The sequence below is a fragment of the Dendrobates tinctorius genome, unplaced genomic scaffold, assembly GCF_039654945.1.
Source record: "Dendrobates tinctorius isolate UK_male_01 unplaced genomic scaffold, ASM3965494v1 ptg000250l, whole genome shotgun sequence".
Classification (NCBI taxonomy): domain Eukaryota; kingdom Metazoa; phylum Chordata; class Amphibia; order Anura; family Dendrobatidae; genus Dendrobates; species Dendrobates tinctorius.
Window position 1 is genome coordinate 61,379,213 of NW_027361917.1, and position 25,547 is coordinate 61,404,759.

At 46.8% G+C, this 25,547-nt stretch overlaps 1 protein-coding gene across 1 annotated transcript in view; it reads right to left on the minus strand.

Annotated features, from left to right (window-relative positions):
- SLC22A2 (solute carrier family 22 member 2) overlaps positions 1 to 25,547 on the minus strand; it is a 267,564-nt gene that overhangs the window by 71,492 nt on the left and 170,525 nt on the right. The window contains exon 4 of the mRNA XM_073557713.1: positions 9,366 to 9,534. Within this exon, the coding sequence (XP_073413814.1) occupies positions 9,366 to 9,534 (169 nt within the window). The remainder of the gene's footprint in view (positions 1 to 9,365; positions 9,535 to 25,547) is intronic.

A 25,547-nucleotide genomic window follows, 5' to 3' on the forward strand; every position in this document is an offset into this window, starting at 1 on the left:
TAGTCCCATCAGCCGATGCCAGTGACCACAGGTAATCTTTTTACCTCTGATCACATCTGCGGGCTCACGCTGTCATTTGACAGTGTGGGATCCATAGTTGTCTAACCGGTGGAAATGATTTTACCGCTGATCAAAAGCAGTGTTTGCCACGCTGTTAGGCATATGAAAGAGTGGAAAACACTGGATGTTTGGGCCTCCCATTCCGGGTTTTGGGTCCGGGTACTGTTCTGGTACCAAAACATTTTTTAACTATTAGGTCGAACCCCCTAGACCCAAACATCCACGGGTCTGCCAATCTATTAGCTCTGCTAGCAGTTTCAGTTTCTTTCTGGGGAATGATTCAGCAAAAACTTGCTCCCTTCTTCCTCCCCTCTTCATAGAATGTGAAGCATCACAATGTGAAACATTTACTGAGCGGTACCCTGAGAAATGCCTGACACTGAAAGTTCAGAGCAAAGCTATCTAATAACATGTATTACAAACTTTTTATTTGTCATAATCTGTACTATTTATTTATGGAAATTTTGTTTTATTTCTATTCAAAATTATACACAATTCCCTATTCTTGCAGAAATTACACTATACCTTATTTTTTTATTGGCCAAAATAATTTTGAAAGCAAATTTATATGATTACAAAATGGCTAAGAAGCTTCCCATGAAGTTAGCTGTATTTGAGCATTTCATTTTAACTCAAGATGAAAAATATTTTGTGTGTCAGTGTATGACAGATGAAAATAAATGCTGTGAGCGCAAAATCAGTGCATACTTAGGCAGTGATAAAAATGCTCCTATGAGAGGTTCCAATCTAAAAAGACATTTACAACACTTATACCCATAAGTTTTCAAAGCTGCGACTGAGAAAGATCACAGCGACACCAAGAAACCAGTGCCCAGCACGTCTCACCATGCAAGGGAGGAGGAAAGAGCTCTCAAACATCAGTTACAAGAAATTTTGTAACTGACAAAATTACTGAAACAATGACAGTAAACATGTTTAAAAAACTGATCGAGCTTGTTGTGAAAGACGGTGTACCATTATCATTTGCGCAAACAGCTTTTAAATCTCTTAATGGAGAAATGGCCAGCAAACTTGGTGTTTCTCTAGAAAGAGAAAGTATTAGAAAATTAGTGATTGAAAAAGCCCTTAACCAAAAAGAGGATCTTAAAAAGACTCTCAAGAGAAACTTTAGGTTTCTTAGAATGAATACCTACATACGCAACAGTGAACTATTTTGCTATCAACGTTTAATTTGTTTGTGACAACAAGAAATTTGTTACCAAGACCCTAGCAGTAAAAGATACTAAAGATCATCACAGCAGCCAGTTTCTCCAGACCTTAGTGGAAAAAGTTCTGCAAGATTATGAACTAAAAAAGAACAGGTTCTTGCTATTGTAACTGATAATGCTTCAAACATGCTAAGTAAAATTAATCTGATGAATGAAAATAATGAAGGTGAACAGCAGCTAGAAGAAAACTTCATATTCAGTATGTTTGAGATGGAATGCCACAGTCCTGCAACTGAGGAACAAATAGATATTACTGCAGAAGAACAGCAATATGATACTTTACAATTAGATGATCTTGTTGAAGCTGCTTCAAAGCTTTCTCATATTCCTCACATGCGCTGGTTGTGCACACGCTGCAACTGGCAATAAGAGATGGTCTGCAAGACGGGACATGCTGGAACTCTGATTAGCAAAGTGAGGAAATTGTTTATTACTGTCAAAACCCCTAAAATTGAAGAGATGTGCAGGAAAAGGGGCAATTGTGGATCAAGCCACTCGGTGGGGCAGCACCTATTTAATGATTGAGCGATTTCTTGAGCTGAAACCCTTTCTTGTAGACATGGCCAACCCTCGGGTAACACTACATGAAGGTCAATGGACACAGGTGGCTAAATTGAAGGAATTGCTTCATCACCCATATACAGTGACTAAAAAATTGGAAGCTGGGGATTTAACTCCTGGCATTTTCAGAAAGGAAAGGAAGATCTTGTTGTTTTGCTTGTCCAAAAGAGGAGTTTTAATTGCAGATAGTATTGCTGCTTCAATGAAAAGGAGAGAGACACTGCTATTAGAAAATAAAATTCTTCTGGCAGCTGTTGCTGTGGACCCAACTCATCATATATTGCTGGATGATCAGCAGCTTAAAAAAGGAAAAGAAGATCTTACTGAAGTATCAGTTAGGATGAGTGGGCTACAGGACTGCCAAGAACAAGAGGACTCAGGTCTTGCCAGTGCTACAGCCACCATATCATCAGCCTCATCAGATGAGGAATTTCATTTTGAAAAGTATTTGACCGACATGGAGCAGGCAAAGCGTTGCTGCATGGAAAAAGATTCTACTCCCATACCAAACAGATTGACCATATTTCAGCAATATTTTTTTACTTGCTCTCAAAGTAGCAGAAGAGTTCAACTGTTCAGCAAAACTGACTGCGCAGGAGGCAATTCCTTTATAACCTGAAATTTGAAGCTCTTAAAAACTATAGGGAGAAAAATACTTTATCTAAAAAACTAATTAAAGCTGCCAAAAAGGAAACAGAAAAGCACATTGCTAAGGAGAGTAAAACTAATCCCAAACTGTTCTTCAACTATATCAATAGTAAAAGAATCATAAGTGAAAGTGTAGGCCCCTTAAAAAATTGTGAGGAAAGAATGGTTGTAGATGATGAGGAAAAAGCCAATATATTAAACACCGTCTTCTCCATGATATTCACGCTGGAAAATGAAATGCTAGGTGAAATGCCGTGAGACAAAGAAAACCCTATATTAAAGGTCACCAATCTAAGCCAAGAAGAGGTACGAAACCAGCTAAATAAGATTAAAATAGATAAATCTCGGGGGTCAGATGGCATACACCCACAAGTACTAAGAGAACTAAGTAATGTATTAGACATTACTTCTTATATTTAGGGACTCTATAGCGACGGGATCTGTTCCACAGGACTGGCGCATAGCAAATGTGGTACCAATATTCAAAAAGGGTACTAAAAGTGAACCTGGAAATTATAGGCCAGTAAGTCTAACCTCTATTGTTGGTAAAATATTTGAAGGGTTTCTAAGGGATGTTATTCTGGATTATCTCAATGAAAATACCTGTTTAACTCCATATCAGCATTTGTTTATGAGGAATCGCTCCTGTCAAACCAATCTAATCAGTTTTTTTGAAGAGGTAAGCTATAAACTGGACCAAGGTGAGTCATTGGACGTAGTATATCTTGAATTTTCCAGAGCGTTTGATACCGTGCCACACAAGAGGTTGGTAGACAAAATGAGAATGTTGGGTCCGGGGGAAAATGTGTGTAAATGGGTAAGTAACTGGCTTAGTGATAGAAAGCAGAGGGTGCTTATAAATGGTATATTCTCTAACTGGGTCGCTGTGACCAGTGGAGTACCACAGAGGTCGGTGTTGGGACCTATTCTCTTCAACATATTTATTAACGATCTCGTAGAAGGTTTACACAGTAAAATATCGACATTTGCAGATGATATAAAAATATGTAAAACAGTCAATACAAGAGAAGATAGTATTCTGCCACAGATGGACCTGGATAAGTTGGAAACTTGGGCCGAAAGGTGGCAGATGCAGTTTAACAATGATAAATGTAAGGTTATACACATGGGAAGAAGAAATTAATATCACCATTACACACTGAATGGGAAACCACTGGGTAAATCTGACATGGAGAAGGACTTGAGGATCCTAGTTAATGATAAACTTACCTGGAGCAGCCAGTGCCAGGCTGTGGCTGCCAAGGCAAACAGGATCATGGGGTGCATTAAAAGAGGTCTGGATACACATGATGAGAGCATTATACTGCTTCTGTACAAATCCCTGGTTAGACCACACATGGAGTGCTGTGTACAGTTTTGGGCATCGGTGCTTAGGAAGGATATAATGGAACTAGAGCGAGTACAAACGAGGGCAACAAAATTAATAAAGGGGATAGGGGAACTACAATACCCAGAGAAATTAGCAAAATTAGGATTATTTAGTCAAGAAAAAAGATGACTGAGGGGCGATCTAATAACCATGTATAAGTATATAAGGGAACAATACAAATATCTCTCCAAGGATCTGTTTATACCAATGAAGGTGACGGTCACAAGGGGACATTCTCTGCATCTGGAGGAGAGAAGGTTTTTCCACCAACATAGAAGAGGATTTTTTAATGTTAGGGCAGTGAGACTCTGGAATTCCTTGCCTGAGGAGGTGGTGATGGCGAACTCAGTCGAGGGGTTCAAGAGAGGCCTGGATGTCTTCCTGGAGTGTAACAATATTGTATCCAAAGTTATTAGGTTCTTTAGAAGGACATAGATCTGGGGATTTATTCTGACGGAATATAGACTGAACTGGATGGACAAATGTCTTTTTTTGGCCTTGCTAACTATGTTACTATGTAAATTATTAGAGATGTTGCCCATGTCGTTACCACATTACCACCAACAAAGTTAGTGTAGAGAGGTTGTTCTCTAGTAGTGATGGGCGAACATGATTGGATAACATCTTATCCGTGCACGCTTGGGTGTTATACAAGCATCTGGGCGTGCTCGTAAATTATGTTTGAGTGTCTGCTGCTGCATGATTTGTGGCTGTTAAACAGCCTCAACACATATGGGGATTGCACTACAAACTGGCAATCCCCACATGTGTTGAGGCTGTGTAACAGCCACTAATCATGCAGCAGCAGAGATTCAAACATAATATACGAGCAAGCTCAGATGCTCTGATAACACCTGAGCGTGCTCGGATAAGATGTTATCCGAGCACGGTCGCTCATCATTATTCTCTAGCCTTAAAATAATTAGATTTGAGGTTATCTATGAAGGAGGATCTAATGGAGGCACTACTATTTCTCAGAACAATTTCATAGACTGCGCAAATGTTTATTCAGTACGTTTTTGTTGAAAACCTTTTTTTCCAACTTACTGCATAGTGTATTGTATATTTACAATGTATTAAAGTTTTTTGTGTTCAAAAGTTGTATTCCAATAAAAATATTTTATGTTCTATCTAAACAGATATATATTGTATCATAATGAGATTAAAAGCCTGATGTTACCATTTTACTACAGTAAATGTATCATTTAAACATGAGCCATGTATGAGGAAGTTGGAGACGGACTCAGAGAAATTAAGAAGTCGGAGTCAGAGGTTTAGCTTACCCACTCCACAGCCCTGATCGTAAATTCCCCAAATGAGCGAGCCTGCATCTCTGTACATATCTACAGTGTGGCAAGTCAGTCTATGTGTTATCTAGTGTTGTGTTAGACTGGACATTTAGGATCAGGGTAGCCATCAGGGCATTGCTTCCCTGACTGGCGTAAGGGGCCCGGTCAGCAGATGGAGCCCGCTTCGGGCCCCGTCTCTTCTGCCGATCGGGCCCCAGTGGCAAGATTCTCTTCTCCGGTGCAGTAACTGAAACCTGCATCCGAGATGCAGGTTCAGTTACTCTATTGCCTTGTAGGCCTGCCAGCCAATCAGAGGCTGGCAGTGACATCAGCGCGCATGTCACTGGTGTATGACGTCATTGTCATTCGCCGGCAAGTGCACGCTTGAAATGCTGGGAGAAATCATCGCTGCAGGAGCGCTGCCAGGTTAGAGAAAAGGTTGCATTTTTTATTGAAAGCGGCAACCTCACTATGTTTCACAGGCAGGATGGAGACACATGGACCATGGACCAGGTGTCTCCATCCTGCCTGGGGCAGAATGGGGACACGAGGGCAGAATGGAGACATGGGGCAGAATGGAGACAAGGGACAGAATGGGAGACACGGGGGCAGAATGGGAGACACGGGGCAGAATGGAGACAAGGGGGCAAAATGGACACAGGGGCGGAATGGAGGCACAGGGCAGCATGGAGACACGGGGCAGAATGGAGACACGGGGCAGAATGGGAGACACGGGGCAGAATGGGAGACACGGGGCAGAATGGGAGACACGGGGCAGAATTGGAGACAAGGGGGCAGAATGGAGACACGGGGGCAGAATGGGAGACACGGGGGCAGAATGGGAGACACGGGGGCAGAATGGGAGATACGGGGGCAGAATGGAGACAAGGGGCAAAATGGAGACACAGGGGCAGAATGAAGACAAGTGGGCAGAATGGAGGCACAGGGCAGCATGGAGACACGGGGAAGAATAGGAGGCTCAGGGGCAGAATGGAGACATGGAGGCAGAATGGAGACACAGGGCAAAATGGAGACACAGGGCAAAATGGAGACACAGGGCAGAATAGGAGACAGAGGGCAGAATGGAGACACAAGGCAGAATGGGAGACACGGGGCAGAATGGGAGACACGGGGCAGAATGGAGACAAGGGTCAGAATGGAGACAAGGGGGCAGAATGGAGACACGGGGGCAGAATGAGAGACACGGGGCAGAATGGGAGACACGGGGCAGAATTGGAGACAAGGGGGCAGAATGGAGACACGGGGCAGAATGGGAGACACGGGGCAGAATGGGAGATACGGGGCAGAGTGGAGATAAGGGGCAAAATGTAGACAAGGTGCAAAATGGAGACACAGGGACAGAATGAAGACAAGTGGGCAGAATGGAGGCACAGGGCAGCATGGAGACACGGGGCAGAATGGGAGACACGGGGCAGAATGGGAGACACGGGGCAGAATGGAGACACGGGGCAGAATGGAGACACGGGGCAAAATGGAGACACGGGGCAAAATGGAGACACGGGGCAGAATGGGAGGCTCAGGGGCAGAATGGAGACATGGGGGCAGAATGGAGACACAGGGCAAAATGGAGACATGGGGCAAAATGGAGACACGGGGCAGAATGGAGACACGTGGGCAGAATAGGAGACAGAGGGCAGAATGGAGACACAAGGCAGAATGGGAGACATGGGGCAGAATGGAGACAAGGGTCAGAATGGAGACAAGGGGGCAGAATGGAGACACGGGACAGAATGGAGACACGGGGCAGAATGGGAGACATGGGGCAGAATGGAGACAAGGGGGCAGAATGGAGACAAGGGGGCCGAATGGAGACACGGGGCAGAATGGAGACATGGGGCAGAATGAAGACAAGGGGGCAAAATGGAGACACAGGGGCAGAATGGAGACAAGTGGGCAGAATGGAGGCACGGGGCAGAATGGAGACATGGGGCAGAATGGGAGACACGGGGCAGAATGGGAGACACGGGGCAGAACGGAGACACGGGGCAGAATGGAGACACGCGGGCAGAAAGGGAGACAGAGGGCAGAATGGAGACACGGGGCAGAATGGGAGACACGGGGCAGAATGGAGACATGGTGCAGAATAGAGACAAGGGGGCAGAATGGAGACAAGGGGGCAGAATGGAGACACGGGGAAGAATGGAGACACGCAGGAGAATGGAGACACGGGGGCAGGATGGGAGACACGGGGGCAGAATAGGGAAGAGGCAGAATGGAGACAGGGGGCAGAATGGAGACAGGGGGAAGAATGGAGACGAGGGAAGGATGGGAGACACGGGGCAAGATGGGAGACATGGGGCAGGATGGGAGACATGGGGGCAGGATGGAGACATGTGACAGGATTAGGGGGCAGGATGGAGACAGATGGTGTAGGATCATGGGGAAAGATGGATATGATGGAGACAGATGGGGCAGGATCATGGGGCAGTATGGAGACAGATGGGGCAGGATCATGGGGCAGATGGGGCAGTTGGGGCAGGATCATGGGACAGATGGGGTAGGATCATGGGGCAGGATGGGGAGATCATATGGGGCAGGATGGGACATCACATGGGGCAGGATAGGAGAACATATGGCTGGAGCCAGGAATGAGACACACGGAGGCTAGAATGGGGGATATTATTACCATAGGGGCTAATTAAGGGATATTATAACTGCAGTGATGTATCTATTTTATTTTTTGATGATACTGTTTCAAATGGGTGGGCGATCATGTTACTGTGCAGAGCAACACTGTTGCCTTTTTTTCTTCATCTCATGTAGTTTAGAATTTGAGAAAAAAATAAGTAATGTGTTCTGCAAGCAGTGCTCTAGATAACTGTGTTATTTCCTGCAGAGACGAGCCCTGGCTGGAAGAAGTGACAGCGGTCTGTGCTGGATGAAGATTAAAAGCGAAGATGAAGGACTTCACCTAGAGACGTCACTGGTGAGTCAGTGTGTTACTTGTACACTGACACTATACACTGTATACTATATAAAGCGGTGTGTACAATGTCACCAGTGATCACTGCATTACCTTTACATTATATACTATATACAGAGCTCCTGTGTATAATGTCACAGTGATCACTGTATTACCTGTACACAGACACTGCACACTAAGTATAGATCTCCTGTGCAAAATGGCACTTATGGTGATATTAGTATTGAGCTTTTTTATTACTGATCAGTATTGTAGTATTCAGTCACTATGTGGTGGTAATATGTTGTCCGGCCATGGTGTGGCGGTATTTTTTCCTTGTATGTGTTATTATTTGGTCACTATGTGGTCGCAATATGTGATCTGGTCATGGTGTGGTGGTATTTGTTCCTTGTATGAGGTATTATTGGTCATCATATGGTGGTAATATGTGGTCTACTGGTCTGGACATGGTGTGGTGGCATTTGTTCCTTATATGTGGTATTATTCGGTCACTGTGGTGGTAATATATGGTCTGGACATGGTGTGGTGGTATTTGTTCTGTGTATGTGGTATTATTGGTCATCATATGGTGGTAAAATGTGGTCAGGACATGGTATGGCAGGATTTGTTCCTTGTATGTGGTATTATAGGTCACTATGTGGTGGTAATATGGTGTCTGGTCATGGTGCGATGGTATTTGTCCCCTGTATGTGATATTATTGGTCATTTCAAAAATTGAAAAATAAATAAAAATTTACCTAAATTGTATTGGATATTTTAAAAAATGTTTAATAGGTTAGAGTAGAGTAGGGCCCAGCCAAAAGAGTCTACCTTGTCGTGGTGGCAGCTTAAAAAATCATTTTTGACTGTGGACAGTTGGAGGGGTGGAGCCTAGGCGGAGTCTCAAGGGGACCCCGAAAATGTTGCCAGTATGGGGGACCGAATACCTTAGTGGCGGCCCTGATTCGGATGTTTTTAACAATGAAACATGATGAATATTAATTTCAATTCTAGAATCTACATGCCACAAGGATGCAAATTGTAAAACCTGATTTGCTGTACATGAGATTCAATGAAGTAAATAATTATTAATAAATTACTAAACTACACAATGCTAAGAACTTATTGATCTTTTCATGTTTAAAATCTGTTGGTTAAAATATGACCTACTAATGTAAAGGAATTTTAAAATAAAATAATGTGTATGAACATAAATAATCATCAATGATAATGGCATTAATTTAAAGTACTGTGCAGAAACTTACCAATAATATGTTAAAAACAAGAAGTTTGGCAAAGTGACAGCCAGTTGTAACCATCTCCAATTAGTAATGACGTAAGCCACGCCAGCAAGTGCAATAAGTCCAACAGTGAATGCAACTTGGTACATAATTCCTACTGTTCTTCTATGGTCCAAGCCAACAAATTCTGCAACTAGAATAATTGCAAAATAATATTGTTAAATTTGTAGAATTATGTGAAAGATTATTCACTGGATCTAAAAATGCCAATTGTTGTTTCTGGATATAAAGTACTAAAACTTTTTGATTTATCTCCCTATGAAGTTTAATGTTTGAAATTGTAAAGTCGTTGGGTTCACAGACAATATTTAAGTCTTAACTAATCTGCAATATCACAGACTAAATTACAGCAGATGCCAAAATGACTTTTTAACTTGGTCTCCAACATTTACTTAGTGAACAATGTACACATGCGTAGAATAACACACCTACCGTATTAATATATAGGTTTCAAAGTAACTTGAAGCCGCAGTAGAGAAAGTGTGTGGTGGGAAAGGCGTAAAATGTATCACTGGGATATTCCTTATTCTCTACTGTATTTACTTTAATAATTCATAATTTTAATAATTTTCTTGCTGCAGTGATATCTCCTATGCTTTCTGTGCATTGACTTCCTGAGGAATGTGTGCATCTAAACAGAAATAAATCATAGCTAAGCTGTCACTGGCTTGCAAATAGGTGATTGGTACCAATGTGAATAAGGGTTTGTGCACACGCTGCGGATTCTGCTGCGGTTCCGCAGCGGATTTGGCTGCTGCGGGTCCGCAGCAGTTTTTGCTGCAGTGTACAGTACCATTATTCCCTATGGGAATAAAAATCCGCTGTGCAGACGGTGTGGATTTTTCCGCGCGGCTTTCCTGCGGTTTTGAAACCGCAGAAAGAATTGACATGTCAATTCTTTCTGTGGATTCCACTGCGGTTTGCCATCTCCTCCATTGTGGAGATAAAAAACCGCAGGGCAGAACCGCAGGCCAATCCGCAGGTAAAACCGCTGGTCTTTTGACCTGCAGATTTACCTGCGGATTTTGCAAAATCCGTGCTGCCAAATCCGCAGAGCATTCCGCAGCGTGTGCACATACCCTAAATGTGTTATTTGGTCACTTATCAGGGAATAGTGTTATAACAGTATGATACTATGTGTGTACTATATGAAACTACATGGACAATGCACAATTTAGCTGGAGTGTATATGTGTGTTAAACAATAGTGATGAGCGAATGTACTAAGGTAACATGTTATCTGAGCATGCGCAGGTGTTGTCCAAGTATCTTGGGCGTGCTCAAACAATATGTTTCAGTCCCTGCGACTGCATGTTTTGCAGCAACACATGCGGAATTGCCTGTCAAACAGGCAATCGCCTCATGTGTTGCAGTTGTCTAACAGATGAAAACATGCAGCCGCAGACATATTATTCGAGCACAACCAAGATACTTGGACAACACCCACGCATGCTCGGATGACACATTCGAATAAGCAAAGAAGAAAGAAGAGAAAAGCAGAAAAGAAGAACAGTACAACGAGAAGAGAGGGACATAAGGGGAGTGGGCGTGGGATAAGGTAGGTACAGTAACATGAAAAACTGTTCCCAGATGAGACACAAAAGATGCAGTTTAGTTCTCCAGGCCACATAGTCATCCAACATTCTGAATTCCATCCAGGAAAACCAGGTTTTGTTAAAACAATCATGAGTTATTAATCGTAGAAGTGAGTTCTTCCATTAACATCACCTCAATTACTTTGGCAAACCAGAGAGAAATTGTTGTAAAATAATTTTTCTTCCAGAGAAGAGGAATGCACACACTTGCAGTTGCTATTAGATTTCTTAATATCGAATACCTGTAGAATTTTAGGGAAACGTCACAGTGATGGAGAAAGATGAAAGTCGGATCTATGTCTGAAATGAGATTTGTGATTTTACATAACAGCAGCTCACTTTACTACAAAAAAAAGGAGAGAAGCCTGCAGGACCAAAAGATGTGTAACAAATCACCCTCCTGCTCCCTCCTCCCCGCATATCCAACACAAAGGATTCGCCTCCAGAAAGATAGCATACAGGCGAGTTGGGACTCTATACCAACTAGAGCAGTGTTCCCCAACCTTTCTGACCTTGAGAGCCACATGCAGATTAGAGAGAGGGTCGCGAGCCACATTCAGCACGGAGAGAGGGTCACGAGCCAAATCCAGCTCCCACCCCCTTCAAAGAAGGGTCAACCAAAGCCCCCATTACAGGTATAATGATAACCAAAGCTTTTCCACAGAAATCACTCCAAAGTACACTGAGATCCAGGGGTTCCCACAATACCCCCATTCAGTATTCTCTCATCAAGGACTCCCAACACACGGTCACGACTCCCAACACACGGTCACATCCAGCTTTGAGTACCTCCTCTAACAGGTAGTATCATTCTCCATCGTACCATACCTAAAACATCTCTAAACCCGTAAGACTAGTAAATGTGCATCCACATCTGCACTTCTGTGCAGGGCTACTCACAAAATTCACTATTTTGAGATGTACTCTTCATACCTGTTTGCTAGACCTGGACCTAATGCACCAAGCTGGCAGACAGTCGTGAGCCACAATTCATGGGACCGCGAGCCACATGTGGCTCCCAAGCTGCAGGTTGGGGACCTCTGAACTAGAGTATAATTTATACCCAGGTTAATGAAAGCAAGAACAGATAGATGATTTTTGCATTAAGGTAAAACAACGCTTCCACTGATTCTTTGTTAAACAGAGGCCCAAATCACTTTCACATTGGATTTGAATATTGGTTTTAGGTTGGTTTGGGGGCTCAATCAGCAGGGAATGTGACAAGAATAAAGTGTGTCTTAATGGTCCCTTGTTCACACATGCAACTTCAAAAGGAGTCTTAACCTTATTGTTAAAGGGTTTAGGAAGAAGTGGGTGGAAAAAGTGGGAAAGCTGACCCACTCTCCAGGTTCCCAGGGCAGGGGAAGTAGAGAGGCTGAGAAGGAATTCCTTTGAAGGCCAGATATGTCCATCCCCAAAATGAGACACGCTGAAGCAACCCCCATTTAGCCAAGCACGAAAGTCTTTATCCTTTAATCCTGGGGAAAAAAGTGGATTAACTAAAATATGTAACAGAGCAAGACAACAGAAAGATATGAGAATGGACCATGGGGTGGGAACAGCAGGAGAGGGTGGCTCCAATCATGGGATGAGAAATGAACATGGATATGAACATTGTAAAATATAACATTGTTATTATTATATAAATATAACATTATAAATATAACATTATTTGTGCCACATTTTTATAAATGAATTTTTCAAAATGCATGATACCTACAATGCAACATGGTGGTGGCAGTGTGCTCATGTGGGGCTGCATGAGTGCTATTGGTGTCGGGGAGGTACATTTTATTGAAGGTATCATGATATCACAGATCTATTGCTCTATATTGAAAGAGAAGATGCTACCATCACTTTGTGCCCTTGGTAGACATGTACTTTTCCAACATGACAATGATCCAAAGCACACATCTGTTTAATTTATCAAGAAGAACAGGATGAAAGTGAGTCAGTGGCTAATGCGAGGCAGTGACCGGTGTCATATGTGAGGATCACTATGTGTCCCCCAGGATGCGCTCAGAAGCGTATTAGATCCGCAAGTTGCCTGTGAGTCACAAGGCAGAATAAAAGAAAACAAGGGCGGGGGCGCAGACATAGGGCTTCACCTGGTATAAATCAATTAAAATATAAAAGTACTCTGGAGTACTCACCCTTTATGGGTTGTGTTCAGACACAACCACTCTCAACGTTTGTTGCAGTCATATAGCTGCTGCAGAGCTCGTGCAGGTGGACAGCGTCCACTAGGTATCATAAGTTGAGGATCCAAGAAAAGCACTTCTGAGCATCCGCGCTGCTTTAGTGATAAGAATTCTTCAGAAATCCATATAAATCTTTCAAGTTCTTTATTATATGTACTACAGAAACTACGCGTTTCGAGGTGACAAACCGCACCTCTTCTTCAGGGTACTGTAACCTGAAGAAGAGGTGCGGTTTGTCACCTCGAAACGCGTAGTTTCTGTAGTACATATAATAAAGAACTTGAAAGATTTATATGGATTTCTAAAGAATTCTTATCACTTAGGTTAAGTGCACACGTACCGGAACTCTCGCGGAAATTACCGTGAGAATTCCGGAATTCCAGTCCGCGGGAAAATCGCATTTTAAATTCCCGCGATTTTCCCGCGGAAAAACTAGCATTTTGCAAGCGTATTTAGCTTGCAAAATGCTAGCGTTTTCCAAGCGATCTGTAGCATCACTTGGAGAACTGATTGACACGTTGGTCACACTCGTCAAACATAGTGTTTGACGAGTGTGACCAACTTTTTACTACTGAGGCCGCCTATGCGGCCTCAGTAGTAAAAGATAGAATGTAAAAAAAAAAAAAAAAACGGTGATATTCTCACCCTCCGACGTCCCGCGCATCCGTTCCCAGTAATGCCCGCGATGACGTCAGTTCTCGCGGGATCGCGACGTCTCGCGCTAATTCGCGATGACGTCGCGTGAATGACCGCGAGACTTCGCGATCCCGCGAGAAGGGACGCCATCGCGGGCATTTTCGCAAAGGACTACTTGGAACGAGAGCGTGAAGAGAAGCGGGAAGGCTGCGCAGGACGTCGGAGGGTGAGAATAACAATATTTTTTATTTTAAATTCTATTTTTTACAGGGATATGGTACCCAAAGCCCGGAGGACAGTCTTCTCTCCTCCGGACCATGGGTACCATCCACAATTGTTCTGCTTACTTTTCGCATGGTGTGCACAGCCACATGCGGGAAGTAAGCGGAACAATGCATTCCTATGGGTGCGGGATCGCTGCGATTCCGCAAATTAATGAGCATGGTGCGGTTTTTACCGCAAAGCGATTCCGCCGCGTTAAAAACCGCAGCATTAGCACAGCGTTGCGGAATCCCATAGCAATGCATGGGATGCTTATTTTTCGCGTTTTCGCGGCAAAATCGCGCGGTTAAAACCGCCGCGGAAACGCGAAAAAAACGCCACGTGTGAACGCAGCCTAAAGCAGCGCGGATGCTCAGAAGTGCTTTTCTTGGATCCTCAACTTATGAAGGCAGAATAAAAGTGAGTGTGAACTTGGTCAAGCTATGTGACCAAGGAATTGTTCAGGAAAACCAGGTACAGGCTTTTATTTTTGAAACGAACTGCAGGAAGGTAGTTGGGCTGGTCCGTTTCCTCCAGCCCAGATCTTATAAGTGGCCAATGGCCACAGAGGTCTGGAGGAAAGGAAAAAACCCTACAAGAAGGTTTTAGGTGTGTCAGCTTTTGTTCCTGCAAGGAGACAGAGCAGTTGGTCTGCAGAGCACTCCCTGTGTGAGGCAATACAGGACCAAGCAGAGCGAAATGGTCTGGCGCCCCCTGTGTACACTGCAGTGTGGTCGCAACCTGTTCCGGAGTGTCTTTTGTTTTCCCTGCTACGATCCGGAGGATACAGCGTGCTGTGCACTGTGTGTTTTTGGACATTAAACACGTTTCGTTTTTGAACTTGCTTGGGTCACTGCGTCATCACTGCACAGTGTGGACACCGCTGCAATACAGTACACATGGTTGAAGAATGCGGGCAGTGTGAATTGAGGTATACCCCAGCAAAAAGCTGCATGTCTGTCATTAGGCCTGCCACGTTACAACCCAGGCCTGCAGACAAAATGGAGGAGATCCTGAGGCAGCTGGTCCTCACACAGCAACAAACTTATAACCTGTTGCTGCAGCAAATTGCAGCCCTGTTTGAGGCACCTCCAGCATCGACCCCTGAACGTCGCGTTGGCCAAGACAAGGTACGCTTAGCTTTGAGGAAACTGAGTCCGGAAAATGATGTGGAAGATTTCCTCACCGTCTATGAGCGAACGGCAGAATGGCAGAACCAGCCAATGTCACAGTGGGATGAAGTGATGCGCTAAAGGCCTACTTGGACCTCAGTCGGGAGGATGCTCAGGACTATGCCAAGCTAAAAGGTGAGATCCTTGCCTGACTGAGGGTTAATACCTATGTGAGAGCCCAACGGGTATTTTCATGGACTTTTGTGGAAGCCCAGTGTCACGCTCATGCCCTGACTGATGGGCGTGAGTCAGGGGGTTGTGGTCCCACTGTGCCACAAACCAGACTACCCTGGAAGGGGCACTCCTTAGGATCCCCATAGAACATTGGCGGATCTGCAGGGTCGAGCTTCTCATAAGCCAGGAGTTGATTGAAGATGGCATTGGAGACAATGATTGGGTTTGGCGAATCAATTATCTGAACCACCCTTGGTGGAACAAATTCTTCACGTTGCTTATACAGTCAAGAAAAAAGTTCATTATGCTCTGAGAGCGCAAGGACATGGGACTCAGTGGGGACCATGGCCTGAGCAAACTGTCACACTTGCCCCTTGGCAGATTGGCATGAGCAAGGGGGTTGTGGGCCCTCTGTGCCACAAACCAGACTACCCTGGATGGGGCATGGCTAAGACATCTACCTTGGTCTTCACTTGAGCCTCTGATGGCGAGGTCAGGCTTGTGAGGCAGGTAGCTGCCAGGTGCCACTCCAGGGTGGAGTCTGGCTGTGGCTGCTGATCCCACTTGGGGAGACGGAACACTAGGACAGGTGTGGGCAACAGGCACGTGTAGCAGACAGGCAGGTGAGCACGGCTGAGACACAGGCAGGAGGGCACGGCTGAGACACAGGCAGGCGGGCACAGCTGAGGCACAGGGGAAGGGACCAACTCAAAAGGCACAGGGACACGGGCAGGAAAGAGTGGTGTATGGAATAGGTAGGGTCCTGTTCACACAGCAGGTGCAGGTACTGGTACTGGCAGGAAGGAATGTTGTATGAAGGAACAGGTAGAGACCTGTTCACACAGGAGGTGAACCGCAAGACTGAAGAGGAGCTACAGTTTGCAGAAAAAGGTTCCGCAGCAGTGGAAGCGGGACACAGGCAGAACCGCAGGAGTGTGGAGCATAAGCAGAGCCACAAGAGTACAGAATGTCATGGTCCAGTCCGGAGTTTATCTTCTGCTGTCTTTACTCCGGACTGGTCATGCGGGGGTTAATCTCCTCAGCCTCGTTCTGGAGCTAGCTGGGCTATTTCAATCCCTCACAGCCTGCTGACCAGTGTTAGTGATAGCTCAAGCTTGCAGTTTAGAGCCTCTGACCCTTGTACCTTGGTGATCCTCCTGCCTCTGACTGATATTCACGTGTATGACCCGGACTGAATTCTGACCCGGTTTCTTGGTATTCGTCTCTGCTGTTACGTTCCCTCTCTGGCATCTGACTCCCTGGCTTGTACCCCGACCACGTATTTCGTCTCACGTTTTGGACCCCGTGCTCATGTTCTGGCTTTCTGACTCTCGGCTTAGGTATTTTGACTACGTGTATTGCTGCTCCTTCTGGTACGTCTGCTCCTGTTAGTTTCTGACTCGGTTCGTCTGACTATTCTCTCTCGTTACCTGTGGCACCTGTACCATTGCTCAGGGTTGCTGCTCTTAGTGTATAACCTCTCTTCCCTCACCAGCTCCCCCTGGTGGAGGTTTCACTACATTATCACTAACCACACATTTAAACGGGATTTTGCATTTTTTTTTCTTTGGCCATGGATCTGCTGCATAACTTGGCAGATCAAGTGTCCAGTTTGACGCAGATGGCGCAGGACTTTTCTGTGAATCATCAGTCCCTTGTCATGTCTCAGACCCACTTACAGAAAGAACTGACTGAGACTATTAAGACCATGCAGGGAAACACCTCTCATATTGTTTGTCCACCGGGTGACTCTGGTGACTCTCCTGAACCCTCAGTTAAACTTCCTGACACATTTTCTGGCGAAAAAGATAAATTTCATATATTCAAGGAGAGTTGTAAATTATGGTTTTCTCTTAGACCCCGATCGTCTGGGGATGAGACTCAGCGGGTGGGGATTGTTATCTCCTTACTTAGGGAGGGTCCCCAATCCTGGGCTTTTTCGTTGCCCCCTACTGCCCCTGAACAGATGTCGGTAGATATTTTCTTTGAGGCCCTAGGACTTATCTATGACGAACCGGACCGTGTTAGGGTGGCAGAGGACACTATTTTGGGTCTGGGGCAAGGGAAGCACTCAGCCGAATGGTACAGCTCCGAATTCCGTCGATGGTCCACTGAGGTGTCCTGGGACGACTCTGCACTGAGATGTCTGTTCATGGAAGGGACTGTCGGTTTGCTTGAAGGACGCTCTGGCTCTCCATCCACCTCCCACTTCATTGGAGGAGGCTATGAGTCAGGCTATCCGTATGGATCGGAGACTGCGGGAGGGAGGTGTTACTCAGCGAGGGGTTCCGTTTTTCCCTGCTAACCCTGATGTTTTGCTTCCATCTGAACCTATGGAGGTGAGAGCCACCAACCACCAGGAGAAAGAGAGGAGACGGCGACGTGATGGAAAATTGTGTTTTTACTGCGGAGATCCCGGACATTGGAAAAAAGACTGCCCCTCCTGTCCTCCGACTAACAAGCGGCTGAGTCTGGGTGATAATCGTGGAGGTCACCCAGACTCTCAGGTACCTTTTTCTTCCCTTTCAAGAGTACTGCTAAACGTGGAACTTGGTGTTGAGAACGGCTTTTTCCATACTTCGGCTTTTGTAGACTGTGGGTCATCCCTGAACCTGATTGACTCTAAGCTGGTGGCTCGCTGTAGATTAGGGACAGTTAGGTTGGGGACTCCCTTAAAAATTGTGGCTATTGATTCTACACCTCTCACTAAGGATGGTCTCCATTTCAGTTCTAAAGAATTTACCCTCAGGGTGGGGGCCCTACACCAGGAGCGCATGTCATGCTTTGTTTTGGATAACCTCCCTGCTGGCCTGGTGTTAGGGTTTCCCTGGTTGCAAAGGCATAACCCAGTTATTGACTGGGGGTCCCGGGATATTGTTAAATGGGGACCTGGGTGTTCTGAAAATTGTCTTGCTACTGTGTCTATGTCATCCGTCAACCTGGAGGGTATTCCGGAGTACCTAAAGGGTTTTAAGGATGTGTTCTCCGAAAAGGAGGCTGAGGTTCTACGACCACACCGCCCATTCGATTGTGCCGAGGATCTTGTTCCCAGTGCCAAATTGCCCAAAGCCCGGCTGTACAATCTCTCCGGCCCAGAGCGGGCTGCAGCCTAGATCCAGTATCGCTTCCGGAGCCTCCTTCCTCCATTATTCAGCGCGGGGTGGTGGTGGCTTTGGTGTCCCAGAGATTGGAGCAGGAGATTTATGAGGCCCAATCTCTTGCTCCCCCGTCCATACCTGAAAATAAGCTCTTTGTGCCTGTCCAGTATCGGTTAAGAGTGCTTTGGGAGTTCCACGACTCAGCTCTGAGTGGGCATCCAGGAATCTCAGCCACTCGTAAAGCCATCACTAGGCTGTTCTGGTGGCCCTCGTTGACTTCTGACGTCACTGGTTTTGTGTCCTCCTGTGAAACTTGTGCCTGCGCTAAAGCCTCCCACAACCGGCCGGCCGGGGAATTGGTGCCACTGCCAATTCCGGATAGACCGTGGACTCACCTGCCCATGGATTTTATCACCGATCTCCCACTCTCTAATGGGAAAACCGTGATCTGGGTAGTTGTGGATAGGTTCAGTAAACAAGCACATTTTGTACCCTTAACGGGCCTTCCTAATGCTGAGACTCTATCTAAGCTATTCATTGAGCATGTGATTCGGTTGCATGGTGTGCCTGTCAGTGTGGTGTCTGATAGAGGGGTGCAATTCGTGTCTAAATTCTGGAGAGCTTTTTGTAAAAGGCTGGGCATCAGTCTGACCTTTTCATCTGCCTACCATCCCGAGACCAATGGTCAGACTGAAAGGACCAATCAGTCTTTGGAGCAGATCCTGCGGTGTCTTGTCACTTCCAGACAGGATGATTGGTGCTCTATGATACCTATGGCGGAATTCGCCTTCAATAATCGTGTCAATCAGTCTACTGGTACTTCTCCTTTCTTCTGCAACTATGGGTTTCACCCTCATTTTGGCGAATTCTCCAGACTAGATTCGGAGTGTCCAGGGGCTGATTCAGCCTTTTTGCGGTTGGAGGAGGTTTGGAGGGAAGTTCAGAGAAGCATTGGGGAGGCTCAGGGCAAATATAAGTTTTTGGCAGATAAACGACGCTCGGTGGGGCCGACTTATCAGGTGGGGGATAAGGTATGGTTATCCACCAAAAACATAAGGCTGAGAATTCCCTCTGCTAAGTTGGGTCCCAAGTTTATTGGTCCGTATGAGATTTTAGAGGTGATTAATCCTGTGGTCTTTCGCCTGCGGTTGCCTCCGTCATTACGGATTCCTAATGTGTTCCATAAAGCACTTCTGAAGCCGTCGGTGCCTTCCTCTGGCGAGTCTCCCTCGCACCCGCCGCCTGTTATGGTAGATGGGCAGACCGAGTACGAGGTGGAACAGGTGGTGGATTCTCGTATGCTCCGTCGTTCACTTCAGTACTTGGTCCATTGGAAAGGATACGGTCCTGAGGATCGGTCATGGGTGCCGGCGCGTTCGGTCCATGCGGATCGGTTGGTCCGGGCCTTTCACGCTCGTCATCCAGGGAAGCCTGGGGGTCCAGTGGCCCCCCATTGAGAGGGGGGTACTGTCATGGTCCAGTCCGGAGTTTATCTTCTCCTGTCTTTACTCCGGACTGGTCATGCGGGGGTTAATCTCCTCAGCCTCGTTCTGGAGCTAGCTGGGCTATTTCAATCCCTCACAGCCTGCTGACCAGTGTTAGTGATAGCTCAAGCTTGCAGTTTAGAGCCTTTGACCCTTGTACCTTGGTGATCCTCCTGCCTCTGACTGATATTCACGTGTATGACCCGGACTGAATTCTGACCCCGTCTCTTGGTATTCGTCTCTGCTGTTACGTTCCCTCTCTGGCATCTGACTCCCTGGCTTGTACCCCGACCACGTATTTCGTCTCACGTTTTGGACCCCGTGCTCATGATCTGGCTTTCTGACTCTCGGCTTAGGTATTTTGACTACGTGTATTGCTGCTCCTTCTGGTACGTCTGCTCCTGTTAGTTTCTGACTCGGTTCGTCTGACTATTCTCTCTCTCGTTACCTGTGGCACCTGTGCCGTTGCTCAGGGTTGCTGCTCTTAGTGTATAACCTCTCTTCCCTCACCAGCTCCCCCTGGTGGAGGTTTCACTACACAGAGCAGGCAGAGCCACAAGAGTGTGGAGCATAAGCAGAGCCGCAAGAGTATGGAGCAGGTAGAGCCGCAAGAGTGCGGAGCACAGGCAGAGTCACAAGAATACGGAGCAGGCAGAGCTGCAAGAGTTCGGATCAGGCAGAGTCGCAAGAGTGCGGAGCACAGGCAAAGTCGCAAGAGTGCGGAGCAGGCAGAGCCACAAGAGTGCGGAGCACAGGCAGACGGAGCGAACACCAGGATAGACACAGCAGGGAAAGTAGCCACAGACGAGGAGACCGAGAGACCGAGGTAGGATTGAGTTCAGACAAGGTAATGATATGAGACAAGGTACAGGAACAAAGACACAGGGACCAGGATATTCTGCCTCCCGGAGGGCAGCAAGACAGGCACAAGACAAGGCTAGAACAAAGACACAGAGACCAGGATATTCTGTCTCCTGGAGGGCAGACAGACAGGTACAAGGCAAAGCTAGGAATCAAGCCTCCAGAGAAGGCAAAACACAGGACAGGACCTGGCAATTCAGTAGCAAGACACTGAGTAAAGGCGTTGCACGGGCCGCTTCCACCAGGTGGAGCTGCCCTAAATACTAGAGGCCTCTTGGTAATTGGCCAGGGACACATTAGACAGGTGCACCCTGATTCCATAAGAACCAGAGAGTTCTGGCGCCGCCCCCTATGCACATAACTAGGAAGCATGCAGTGAGCAGGCAGGAAGCAAGAGGCACAGAGCATGGAGCCGGCAGCAGACAGAACACACAGCAAGGCCTGGATCAGTGAGTAAGTTGGTGTGTGGGGGATGAGAGGCCATGCAGTGATGCCGGCAGGATTGTTACACACAGCCTGCCCGGTCTCAGGTTTATGACTTGCTGCAGCTTGTGAAACGATGGCTCCAACCTAAGACTTTAACCCCACTTCAGATAGTGGAGAGGGTGGTGGTTGACCAGTTGGAGAGGGCTCAGCAAGCAGCAATACAGCGTTGGGTGGGACAAGGGGACCCGGGCACCCTGGACCAGGTGGTAGGTCTGATAGAGAGGTATACGACCACTCAGGACTTTATACGGGACACTGCTCCGCTTCAGCTGTCACGTAAGGCTCTGCCAGCTCAGGAGCCTGAGAAAAGTCCTCGACCCTCCACTGGGGCAAAACCGGACCGAGCCCATACAGAGGGGGTATCTCAGAAGGAAGGTGACAATAGATCCGTGTCCCCAAAATTGTCCCCACGGTTTCCTTGTGCTGCAGTTGTTAAGTGTTGGCAATGCCAAGGGCCTGGACATGTGGTTGCCAACTGCCCCCTAACAACAGAACCCATGGACAGCGGGTATACCCACTGGGTATCTACAGTATGTATGCCCTGCCAGTCTGTACTGCCACTACAGACCCTGACAGTACCGAACGTCAGCTATGCAAGGTACTCATTAATGGGTACCAGACGGACACTCTCTTGGACTCGAGGAGCTTGGTGTCTCTGGTACACGGGTCCCTGGTTGTTGGGGACAGTCCTATTGAACGGAAGGTGGGGGTGGTGTGCATACATGGGGACCTCTGAGAGTACCCGACCGCAGAGGTCATGTTCTCCACCCCTTGTGGGGGTGGTAAAGACTCTTTTTCAGTATGGGACTGTATTGGGAAGAGACTTACCCCTGTTCTGGTCCCTGTGGGAGACTAGGGTTAACCCTCTCAGAGACAATGGTATTACGGGTGCCGAACCCGATGATCCCGAGTCAGGCATACCTTCTGTAGGGGTCACCAAACTAGGGACAGAGTGTAACCCTGAATGGTTTCCCTTAGAGGTATTGGCAGGAGAGGTCGAGGAGTCCCCATTCATCCCTGAGCTGTAGTTGTAAGCACAGGAAAGAGTAATCGAGGTAAATGGGGCGGCTCAGCAACCTGGTGCGGAGACAGAGTTCCCACGAATGGTGATCAACCAGGAATTACTGTACAGGGTTGATAAAATCCGGGGTGAGGTTGTAGAACAACTGATAGTGCCCCAGACCTACCGTCGGGCAGTGCTCGACATGACTCACACTCACATGCTGGGAGGGCATTTGGGAGCTAAAAAGACGCAGGAGCACATACTGCAGCAGTTTTTCTGGCCAGGTGTCTATGCTGAGGTCCAAAGGTACTGTGAAACGTGTCCGGAGTGCCAACTGACCTCACCCACCACAAACTACCGGGGTCCATTGGTGCCTCTGCCCATTATAGAGGTACCTTTTGAGCGGATTGCGGTGGAAATGGTAGGGCCAATAGTAAAATCCGCCCGGGGTCACCAACATATATTGGTAGTCGTAGACTACACCACCCGTTATCCAGAGGCGATACTACTCCACCAAACCTTGGCTAAACTGAACTATTTGCCATGTTTTGTCGTCTTGGGCTACCCAAGGAGATCCTTACAGAACAAGAAACTCCTTTTATATATAAGGTGACCAAGGAGCTATGTAAGCTGCTCCAGATTAAACAGCTACGGACGTCGGTGTACCATCCACAAACCGATGGGTTGGTGGAGAGGTTTAATAAGACCCTCAAAACCATGCTCAAAAAGGTGGTCGCCAAGGATGGGAGGGATTGGGACACGTTATTGCTCTGATGTTCGCCATCCGGGAGGTACCCCAGGCATCCACACGGTTATCAAGCCCCAAATGAACAAGATTAAGGCCATTCAAAACTGGCCCAAGCCCTTAAGTACCAAGCAAGTGAGGCCATTCCTTGGCAAAATTGGGTACTATCACCGATTTATACCCAATTTTGCTGGGAAATCAGCACCCCTAACGGACCCGTTAAAAAGTAAGAAGACAGTGATGGTCCGGTGGAATCCTCAAGCGGAGGAAGCGTTCCAGTCTATGAAGTCGGTGTTGTGTGGACAGCAGGTCCTCATCTGCCCTGACTTCAAGAAAACCTTTATGGTGCAAACCGATGCCACAGAGGTAGGCCTAGGAGCAGTGCTGTCGCAAGAGGTGAACGGGGATGAACATCCAGTCACCTATTTGAGCCGTAAACTGACCCAGGCTGAGAAAAGTTATAGCGTAGTGGAGAAGGAGTGCTTGGAGATTAAATGGGCCTTGGAGTCCCTACGCTACTATTTGCTTGGAAGTCAGTTTCATTTGGTAACGGACCATTCACCCCTCGTCTGGATGAGAAATGCAAAAGAGAGGAATGCCCGAGACACCAGATGGTTCTTGTCCCTACAAAACTTCAGTTTCTCAGTGGAACATCGGGCGGGGAAATCACAGGGAAATGCGGATGCCCTGTCACGGGCCCCCTGTATGGTGACAAATGTTCAAACCCACAAGTTTGGACAGGGAAGGGGTATGTGAGGCAGTGACCGGTGTCATATGTGAGGGTCGCTATGTGTCCCCCAGGATATGCTCAGAAGCTAATTAGATCCGCTGGAGTGCCTTGTGCTCACAGCAAGTTGCCTGTGAGTCACAAGGCAGAATGAAAGTGAGTGTGAACTTGGTCAAGCTATGTGACCAAGGAATTGTTCAGGAAAACCAGGTATGGGCTTTTATTTTTGAAAAGGACTGCAGGAAGGTAGTGGGGCCGGTCCATTTCCTCCAGCCCAGATCTTATAAGTGGCCCATGGCCACAGAGTCTAGAGGAAAGGAAAAAAACCCTACAAGAGGGTTTTGGGTGTGTCAGTTTTTGTTCCTGCAAGGAGACAGAGCAGTTGGTCTGCAGAGCACACCCTATGTGAGGCAACACAGGGTCAAGCGGAGCCAAAGGGTCTGGCACCCCCTGCGTACACGGTAGAGCGGTCGCTTACAGCAACATGTTCCGGAGTGTGTTTTGTTTTCCCGGCTGCAATCCAGAGGATCCAGCGTGCTGTGCACTGTGTGAGTTTTTGGACATTAAACACATTTTGTTTTGAACTTGCTTGGGTCGCTGCACAGTGTGGACACCACTGCACTACACTAAGTATTATAATAATTAACAATTATATAATACACTAAGCACACTAAGTGAGGTGAAGGGTTAACAGCTAATTTGTATAATGAGCTGATTTTTATGTGGACATCCATAGAGCGGGTGGGAGGATGTCCACCTTATCTCCACCCCAGGGTGTGATCTGGGGCTTAAGTTGCTGGCCTCCAGAGGCAGTAGTTCAGTAGAGCTGGAGAGAGGATCTCCAGTGGTTTGTGTCCTGAGGAGGAAAGACTGAACCTGTGCTATTTCTGTGTTGCTCCAGAGCAGGCAGCTCCCCGCAAATGTATGGACTGTGCTACAAAAATTTTTTTTTTGTTCTCCTGTTTTGCCCAAGGGCTGTGCTTACTTTTCCCTTCATGTTGGTTTATGCCATCTGTCTAATAAGCCAACAGAAGATTTAAAGAGACAGTGTTCTTGTATTCTACCTCCGTGTACCGTTGAGTGAGTTGAACTACCACAAATGGTGTTTTGAATGTGGGCAACTTTCCTGGAACACCAATAGAAGCTGTGGAAAAACCACATGTCCTGGCTAAAAGTGGCCATAAGCCAGGAGACAACAGACAGTATGGAGAACCTGATTAAGCATCTGATGAACGCACAGCAGCAGCAAGAGCTGGCACATCAGGAGATGAGTAAGCTGCTTATCCAACAGATTCAACAGTAGCAGCATCAGCCGCAACTCCAATAGCAACAGAAGCACCAAGAGGACCAGTTCCAACAACAGCAGCAGCAGACGGAATTGCTAGCAGAGGCAGTTTGTGGGAGACAGGAAGCTCGTTCCCCAAGGCCAGGTGATGACACATACTTCCAGAGGTGGTAAGACGAGCGATGCAGATAATGACACGGGTGATGATGTAGAGGCATTTTTTACTGTGTTTGAGTGGGAGAAGCTGTCCCGGAGCAGTGGGCAGAGGTACTGGCTCCCTATCTGACTGGCGAACCCCAGAAGACTTATTATGATTTGGCCTTACAAGATGTCCGGGAATATGTTAAAAACTGAGATATTGGCATGCTCAGGGGTCACAATGTCTGTCAGAGCCCAAAGGGTTCATCACTGGGCATATG